General features: G+C 34.0%; 1 protein-coding gene across 3 annotated transcripts; it reads right to left on the bottom strand.

Moving 5' to 3' along the window:
• Nucleotides 1-681: 681 nt before the first annotated feature.
• tnni1b (troponin I type 1b (skeletal, slow)) lies at nt 682-6,681 on the bottom strand. 3 transcript variants are annotated; one of them, XM_082136585.1, is made up of 8 exons: nt 6,598-6,681; nt 5,520-5,560; nt 4,003-4,038; nt 3,660-3,791; nt 3,308-3,397; nt 1,396-1,572; nt 1,149-1,286; nt 682-1,053 (listed from the first exon to the last, which is right to left on the bottom strand). In XM_082136585.1, exons 3-7 carry the CDS (start codon nt 4,009-4,011, stop codon nt 1,194-1,196), a joined length of 501 nt encoding a protein of 166 aa, XP_081992711.1. In that variant the 5' UTR covers nt 4,012-4,038; nt 5,520-5,560; nt 6,598-6,681; the 3' UTR covers nt 682-1,053; nt 1,149-1,193. The 3 variants fall into 3 exon arrangements, with proteins under 3 accessions (XP_081992711.1, XP_081992712.1, XP_081992710.1); XM_082136586.1 differs by having other exon boundaries at nt 1,154-1,286; XM_082136584.1 differs by having other exon boundaries at nt 1,158-1,286.
• Nucleotides 6,682-9,952: the final 3,271 nt, after the last annotated feature.

Below are 9,952 nucleotides of genomic sequence, written 5' to 3'. Positions count from 1 at the left end.
TTCATAGTTTGGAGGTGAGTCATGTGACCAGGGAGGGGCGAATGTCACAAAAATGCATCGCAACTTTCTCTTGTGAAATGGAGTCGGTCATTTAGGAGTGAAATATTTCAACTTTTACCCTTTGCATTCACTGGTTTTGTTTGGACATGCTTTGTGTGAATGGTGTTGGCCTTGCTTATCATGCATTTCTTAAATCCTTTAAAATGTAAAGTAGGCTATAATGACATTATTAACAACCCGCCTAAACAGATTTTTATTTTTCAATACACTCTTAAAAACAAAGTTCTTTATGTTTCAACAGTGTTTTATTAATCTTGGAAAATGCAGATGGTAAACAGCGCCCTCTAGCGGCTGGCGAAGGTACGACCATCAGTTTCCTAGTGGACTGTTGGCTTTAATGGAGCAGCAGACTTTATATTTCCTCAAACCATAAAAAACATACAAGATTAAATGAGATTCTAAAATATGTCGCCGCCATCTTGCTTCGACGAAAGTGACTGAAACGCACCAGACGTCGTGAACACGACTTCCCAATTCGTAAATACGAAGTTCCCAGGAGGCCTTGAACGCACCAGATGATCAGCAACTCTTGACTGGTAAACTGAGAAATGTGCAGGTCGCTTTGGCCTTATCATTCACATACTTCTTTTCCATCACAGACACATCATACATACATAGTCATGAATGATAACTCCCTTTATAGAGGTAGAGATGTTATTTTTTCATCAGGGCACTGAATTTCCAGATTATTTACTCATCATTTCATTTTATTAGTCAATTTCCCCAAAACACTGTCAGCTTTAGTCCTTACCAAACATTTAACTGTACAAACATTCACATAAAATGACAAATGTTGATAAATATCTGGAGATTACACAATTTATTTACAATAGGGCCTACAACGTTTTTGACTTTTCACATCACTGGGCTTTTAATTTGACATTTATTGAACACACTGACAAATCATTTTGTATTTGACAAGTAGGCCTATGTATGCATTCCTATAATAATCAGCGTTGTCACCTCCTCTGTTCTTCATCCCACCCTGATATCCTGTGAAAAGACAAAAAAATAGTTATTCAACAACAGCCAAGAATGTATTAGATATGGTCCATTTTGACTTCATGTTGACATGAATTCTCTCGTACTATACTTGCATGTTTCCAGATGTTGATTGTGATCACTTCACTTGTTTACTGTGCTGCATCAAACATCTTCTTCCTTCCTTCCATTCCAGACATGGCCTCCACATTTTTCCTCCAGTCACTGACCTCCACTGTCTTTTCCTACAAAGAGACACACAAAAGCATCACAGAATTGGGTTAAAATAACGGTCTGAGTAACGATGAACTCTTTCATTTCAGCCCAGATGGACGCCATGGACCCACAGCTCACCTTCTCTGTGTCTTCCTTCTTGACGGACTTGAGGTTTGCTCTCAGATCCATGGACACCTTGTGTTTGGAGCCCAGCAGAGAGCGCAGGATGGCGTCAGCTGAGACCCGGACTCTTCTCAGGGGGGGGCGCTTAAATTTGCCCCTCAGGTCCAGGACTTTGATGTTCAGATCTTTGATCTGCAACAGGTTTGTTTACATGATTCATAATACGCAAGGTTTTATTGAGCAGGTTCCTGTGTGAGTCTGATGCTCCGTTCTTACGTAACGCTACATTATTAAGACGGGAACACACAACACGGGTGTCAGCCCGCATATGAATGTAATTGGTCCTGATGACTGATCTGGTCTGTTCAAGTTGGGTGTTTACAGTTGGTGTTAAAGTCGTTTATATCAGTTCGTTATTGCCAGCATTTATTTCATCACCAATAAGGGTATTTGCAATGCATAATTCATTAGCACTTTCTGTTTTACACATCATTGTCTTTTCTTTTTTATTTATAATTTTTTTTATTTAAATTTGTGTATGGTTGGGATTCATCTTGGAACTGTTTGGTTAGGGTTCTTAGCTTGGATAAAATAAAATTAATAAATAAGCAACAAATTCTATAGAGAAAATTAATATGGTAAAAAATTCAAGAACCAACGTTTAGGGCCCTATGATTTCCATGATGCTGAAAACTCAAAGGTTTGCACGGCAACCCGTCAAAATAAAAGTTGGTTTTAACGTGAAGAAATTGTGACAGAAATATATTACTATTGTACTGTAGGATGTAGCTACATCTCAATGTAACAATAATACCAACACTAATAATAATAATAATAAATTATTATTAAAACTTTCTTTTTAAGGAATAATTATATGCATTTTTGTTTGACCAAAAATTGTTTAATTTCATATGATTCAAAGAAAAATGTAATTATTGTTTTATGCCTTCATTTGATTGCCAGAAAAAATTTAAATACACAACAAAACACAAAAAAACAAACATATTACAGGGCCCTATTATTGTAGAGCCCCCAAAAAGTTGTTTTTATGAATTCAATTAATTAGATATGCTTTTTTATTATTAAAATTTTATTAAACCATTAAAATGGAATCCAGTAAACAGAATTTGGTAAAAATAAAACGGAATTTCAGAAAAAAACCAAAACGTATTTCATGGGGCCTTTACATTTATCTTGTTTTTTTTACCTAACCCTAAAGTTCATAATTTCAATTAATTAGACATGCTTTTTGATTGCTAAAATTTAATGTGACCATTAAAATGGAGTAAAAAAAAAAACGGAAACCAGAAGAATTTTAACTGAAAAAATGGAATTTGAAAATAAAAATAAAAGGGAATTTGGGATTTTTTTTTTTACTGATTTTCAGAAAAAACTAAAACGTATTTCATAGGGCCATAAAAATAAAATTTTTGTTAAACTTTTAAAAAAATGTTGTTAAATTGTATGTTTCAATTAATTAATTGAAGTTTCAGTTCATAATTTCAATTAATTAGACATGCTTTTTTATTACTAAAATGTAATGTAACCATTAAAATGGAGCCATTAATGTGGACCATAAGAGAGAAAAAAACATAATCCAGAAGAATTTAAACTGAAAAAATGCAATAAAATAAAATAAGAATAAAATAAAAATGGAATAAAATAAAAATAAATAAAAGGGAATTTGGGAAATAATGAAACTGTTTTCACAGGGCCCTAAATGTTGCTGAAATAGTGTGCGCTCACTGTTGTGCTCTTAAATCATCAAATTCTAATTTAGTGAATATGCCAGCAATTTTGCTTTTGACACGGGATGTCAAATTATAATTAATGCTGGAAACTGTCATGGGGGACTTTTCATTTTCCTAGCACTGTTGACCGAGTTACTGAAGCCTATATACAGTAAAAGGCTAAACGGTTTCTTTACTTCTCTTGTGTTGTGAAGCACTTTAGCCTCAATGTCATAGCGCTCCTCGTCCACCACATCAACTTTAGCGTGTAGTTCCCGACACAGCTCCTAATAATAGAGAGAACAAATAGTCTTTACAGGACTACCGCTGATTTTGAAAGTGAATCTTCTAGAAGTGTGACAGGCTGTTTCAATGGTAGTTTTATATACAGTATACTGTATACAGCATGCTATTGTTTAATTGTGATATTTATATATCTCATGGGGCTTAAATAGCACTTTTTGGAATTCTATGGCATTCAAGAACATATTTTGTTGTGGTAATTTTTCTATAATAATCCCAGTAGAGTTTTGTGAGTTGTGGACATACCTGGAGCTCAGCGAAAGACATCTCTCTAGTGTGTAGCGGAGGAGCTTTCTCAGCCAGATATCTCTCCTTCTCTGCCTCTTTATCTACCAGCTCTTGCTCTAAGTCATCCTTTGCTTTAGCTACCATAAGACTCTGACAAACACATAGACATGCTCTTTAAAATGTTATATATAGGAAAAAAACAATTATAATAATGCACTTTCTTAATTTATTTTAAATTTTTTTTAAACACCCAAAAATGTGACATTTTGCACAGACAAACTATAGTAAAAATATTGCATACAGTTGGAACCACAATTTGTGAAGCTTTATTGCATAAAATTATTCTGCAGTGCAAATGTACCTTTAGCATCAGCTTGCGAGATGCAGAGATCTTGGACTTTTTCTGTCAAATTTGAAACGAGCATTGGTTATATACAGCACTCATTATATATGCTTCACTCCATAATTGAATACTATCATTCATAATATCATGTGTTATTGCTCCAGTAAATTAGTTAGATAACGTATTGAAAAAGTGGCATTCAGCGATGGCTTTTCACTCTTACCTCTTGCCTGCAAAGGAATAAAAACACACAATTAGATCATAAATATCTTAATCCTCATTCATAACAACATATACAGTGATGTCCAAAAGTCTAAAACCCCAATGAAAATGCTTCGGTAACACTTTACAATAAGGTTTCCTTTGTTAACAACATGAACAAACAATATACTTTTAAAGCATTTATCAATCTTAGTTAATGTTAATCTCAACATTTACTAATACGTTTTCAAAATCAAAAGTTGCATCTGTTAACATAGCTAATGCACTGTGAACTAACATGAATATGACTATTTTTTACGGAAGCGTATTGCATTCACTTGAGAAAAAAAAATCTACTCTGTTTTTCTGAATTAACGAGTTAATTATCTCAGAATTACGAGATCATTATTCATGAATAAAACGTTTTTGCTCTGTTTTTCTGAATTAATGACTTAATTATCTCAGAATTATGAGATAATTTTTCATAATTTTTTTTTTATTCTGTTTTTCTGAATTAACGAGTTAATTATCTCAGAATTACGAGATAATTTTTCATGAATAAAAGTTTTTACTCTGTTTTTCTGAATTATTGAGTTAATTATCTCAGAATTCTGAGATAATTAAGTCATTAATTCAGAAAAACAGCAATTTTTTTTAAATGAAAAATTATCTCATAATTTTGAGATAATTAAGTCATTAATTCAGAAAAACAGAGCAAAAACTTTTTATTCATGAAAAATTATCTCGTAATTCTGAGATAATTAACTCATTAATTCAGAAAAACAGAGTAGATTTTTTTTCCTCAAGTGAATGCAATACGCTTCCGTAATTTTTATTAAATAAGTAACATTAGCAAAGGTTAATGTTGTAAAAATATATTTCTCGTAGTTAGTTCATGTTAACTTGTGCATTAACTAATGTTAACTAATGAGACCTTGTCGTAATTGTTACCAATGCTTCTATTTACATTCCTTTCGAAGTTAATACGTTTTCATTACCAATTATATCATCACCATAATTTGAGTGAAAAGCATGACATCTTATGCTTTATTAACAGCATATCTTGAGCTGACATGAACAAAACCTGGTTATTCTGTGTGAAATGACAAGACAAATTGTATCAGTGTTACTAGTTTTGCTTATTTAATTAGTGACCTAGAATCCTAGAATCAGATTTTCAGTCTGGACTCAGACTTTTGACCTGTATGGTATTCACACACTCCTTTGTTAATACTGAGGCCTTAAGTTAAAGCAACACAGCCTCTAGATCTAAGAATAGAGCTCTTTTGTCTTTTGTAAGTCGTCTAAGATGACGAACAACAGAAAGCAGACACACAGTATACTCACTCCGGCATCTTTACAGTGGCGATTCAACCTAGGAGATAAAAATAAAGGCATTTGTTTTCGAAAGGGCAGGACCATCGGGAGGCTCTTCAAGTATCAGATTCAGACGTGCTAATCGGACCATGTTATCTCCAGCGACTGGAATCTCACGTATTTGACTCTTGAAATCATCGCCTTTATATATCATTTGTCGAGCGTCTAAGTGCTGCTTTTTTAAAATGGATGAACTAATGACACTAATTGATTGATGTGAAATTGTGCAATGGCGTCTGTTCGGCGTCTGTTAACCACTTCAAAGTCCTGACAGTGGACAGATGAAGTGGACCCCTTGGAAAAGAGGTGTTGGCAGACGCCTATCATGGTGTGGTTATATGGGCATGCCACACAGATAACAATCCCAGCTTTCTCCAGCTCCATATCCACTTGCAATGCACCATAAATAGACTCGCATCAGAGCTTCAGAGGCTTTAACCCGGCCCAAGTTTCCGCTCAGTGATGTTCTCATGGTTGTCAAATTGGCCTAGTGCAGTCGGGGGGGAAAAGACGTTTAATGATGCAATAAAACGAGCATATCATCATTTATCCGGAATTGGTTTCCTTTTGCCAAACACCAAAGGCGGTTTTGGTTTTAATACCATTATGCAATTTAATTTGAGGTTTTATGCATCTCAATATTGAAAAGCAGATTGATAAAGAGATACATTTTAATTAAATCATCTGAGAGATAAAATCAGAAGTGATCGGGTGAGACATGGAGAGATTATAAATCACTATCCATCATAAAAAACACGTGTAAGTAAATTATTAAACGTGACGTTTCTTAGTCAAGATTAATATTCAGGCCCGTTGACATTGACGTCTCCCTAAAAATGTTGATCAATGTGGGTTTTTCAATGACCTTTACATTTAGGTGATGGTGATCTATGACTATGCCTGGAAATATTAAGAGCCTGAAACATTGAGGACGAAACAAAAAGTTGATTTTTCCAAGGTAAAATCTTTTGGTTTATTCTTGACGTATATTAAAGTTAACGTTCCTTAACATGGAAGCAAAGGGAATACACTTACCTTGCAGCTCAGATGGGCAGAGAAATGTTCTTCAAAGTGATGCTCTAGAACAATGCCTCTCTTTTTTAAGACACCCTCTTATTGTTCATCCTCGGCCTGTTACTGGGTGATATTATTAGCACACACACGCATCCAGCACTTGTGGAGCTCTGTTGTTGATAGGCCGGACGCGGCTCTTATCAGACAGCTGTGGTTCCTCACGATGCTTCGGGCCTGTCTTACAACCTCATTTAGCTTTACTATAAAGAGTAAAAGCAATCTCAGTCAATGAAAATGTCCATCTTTTTTAATAAGATCTCAACTGTTTCTCCTTGACTGTATTGTGAGACCAGATTAAATGCTTTTGCTTTAAGGAATAGTTCACTTGAGAATGAAAATTCTGTCATCATTTACTAAATTAAGTTTTTCAAATCTGTATGAATTTCTTTTTTCTGCTGAACACTGCTGATATTTTAAAGAATGTCGATAACCAGACATTTGATGGACACCATTGACTTTTTTTCTACTATGGAAGTCAATGGGGTCCAACAGCAGCTGTTTGGTTTCTGACATTCTTCAAAATATCTTCTTTTGTGTTCAGCAGAAAAAATAAATTCATACAGGTTTGAAACAACTTGAGGCCGGGCGAGTAAATGTTCATTTTTAAGTGAACTATTCCTTAAGTCTGCTGCTTCTCAGATGTTTTGCATTTATATGCATTGAAAAAAAGACATGCATTGTAGTGTCTACTCTACACATTCTCAAATACATTTACATTTAGGGTACTTGAGAAGCAAAATTACTGAAGACATTAATTCTTGTTTTCTGGACATTTGATCAGAATTAAATGTACTTTAAAAAAAAATCTGCCAATGTAGTAAGAAAAAGCAACTTATTTTAAGGGAAAACAAGTAGATAATATAATATATTTATAACATTTTAAGTCACTTAATTGTGACATTTGGTTCTTAATATCTTCAGTAATTTTGCTTCTCAAGAGAATGTATGTTCATTTAAGATTGTTTATATATTTATTCTAGGAAATAAGACAATAACACTGAGGAAAATTTTTTTCTTTGCTATGTAACATTAATTCTGCTGCTTCTCAGATGTTTCTCCTAAAAAAAGCCTTTCGTAAAGTAATTGCAATCTAATCTAAAAAATATCTCAAACTGGCCAAGAAACCAAAGTCTGCAGTCAAAACAGACATTTCTCATCAAACTCTTCTAATATCAAATGATCTGCTATTAATATTACCTTTATAGCTCCACACTTCTTACCTTGTGATGACTATTGACTCATTTATTTGTGTTAATCTGTAGGAGTTGTATAGAAGAAACATCTGAAAGTAAGTCGATACTTCAATGAAACGACTGATAATTGAATGAAGCTTTAATAGAGCGACTGCTAGCATTGAAGTTGCAGAAGATTATCTCTCATAAGTCTGTTTATCAATAACAAATTATATAAGGATAAACTTTACTTCATGGGTATCAGTTTTTGCCTTTTGCATAATCTTTTTTTGCATTCAAATAGGAAAGGGATGATTCTGACAGATTGATTTGCTGTATGTTTCCTCCGTGGAACAATGCTCTGTGTTTGACCCAAAGTCTGATTAAAATATTAACTGTAGACAATATTAATCTCTGTAAGAACATGACAGGAATGTGAAGTTGCCCATACGTTGGCTTAGCTAAACATAGCGCGGCTGGACAGCTGATACTGCCACTCTGACCTTCGTACTAAAAGCTATTTTGATGTCAAGAGATAAAAAATGCATCCAGATATTGGACAACAATGCTTTTATCCGAGCTTAGGTTTTGCTATAGCTTTCACCAGGTGTGTGCACGTAGTTTATCGGCTCTCATATATAAGGTCTTGTTGAAGTATTACAGCTGTACTTTCAAAATAAGTGTCTTTCCACATATACTAGTGAAAATCAGTCCATTATAATCACTGAATTTGTGTTCTCGCTCGTTTTTGTCTCTGTTACCAAACTCTCTCTGTTGGCAGAAAGCATGCTGACCTGTGTTTGTGTGGATGAAGCATTGCTTTTTCTCATGTGCATGTCGATCGTCATTTCCAGAACCCGCTTTGCAAGATAAAAAAACAATAGTGTAACGTGACGCAGATGGTGTTGTTGTCTCTAAACAGATCTGCATTATTACTCAGTGAAGGGAGCTCTAGAAGGGTCAGTCAGCGGTTAACACCTGTCCTGTTTACCGGCACCATGATCTCTGCTGGATTTGTGTCTTGGCTGATGTGGAAGCCCCGGATTATAGATGCTGCATGGCAGCCGCGTTTACTGAATGCTGGCGAGGAGTTTGCAGCAATAAATATGTGCTTGTCTCCTTTTTATCTTCGCTGGTTCTTTTTTTTCCTCTTTTTTGCGCTATAGTAAGGCTAGTTATGCTTTTTTCAGAGAGGGTTTCTTCAGTTTTTGTATAGGCAAAAATATCGAAGCATTGGCTTTATTGATCATATTTCACTTTGAATACCTTTTTTGAAATTTGAAATACTATTTAATGTAAAAAATATATATATATATATATATATATGGGTAAGTTGCTCTAAAAAAGTAGATCTTCAACAGTGTAATTTGATTACTTTACTAATTAATAGAAATTAATCTAAAAAGTATTGCATTACTTGTTTCAAATGACCATATAAATCCCATATCAACCCCGACCAGTTGAAGAATACAAGGATACAGCTGCTCTTTTAATACTTTCAAATAAAAATATAAAATTGCATAAATTATTCTTGAAGTGGCCAATGTGTGTACAGCCATAAGGTTACATTAAAAACATAAATTTTTAACATTAGATGTTACATTTTTATTTTAAAATATTCACTTTTGTTTTATATAGAGTTGTTCTATATGGAAGTAAAATAATGACAAATGTTTTTGAAACAAAAAAGCTTGTTGAATTGCACTACTTGAAAAAAATATGCATTGCATTAACTCTGCTTGCATTTTAATGCATTGTATTTTCAGGGCTTGCATTTTTTTATGGGCTGAAATTCAACATGTATAGTTTATAGTTTTCTTCGTCAACAGCCGCTTGCACCCCCTGCCGGTGAGAACGATCAATCGGCAATCTACTGATATTCCTGCCGTTCCCGGATGTCAAATGTCGAATTTTCTGTCGAATTTGAACCACTGAATTTGTGGAAGCAAAATAAAATGGACCGAAAATTGCCGGTCGAATATTATAGGTTGTATTTTTAAACAGAATGAACATTTTGGAAGTGAAATCTGAAAGGTGAATGTGGATTATTGAATTTTTAATAATGAAAACGAGTGTGAAATGTTTTGAATTGAAATATTCACAGCTTAAATATACAACCATGTTGAATTTCAGCCCATAAAAAA

The sequence above is a fragment of the Leuciscus leuciscus genome, assembly GCF_965113295.1.
Source record: "Leuciscus leuciscus genome assembly, chromosome: 14".
NCBI classification, from domain to species: domain Eukaryota; kingdom Metazoa; phylum Chordata; class Actinopteri; order Cypriniformes; family Leuciscidae; genus Leuciscus; species Leuciscus leuciscus.
The sequence above is the reverse complement of the archived record's forward strand: the minus strand, read 5'-3'. Positions and strand labels throughout refer to the sequence as shown.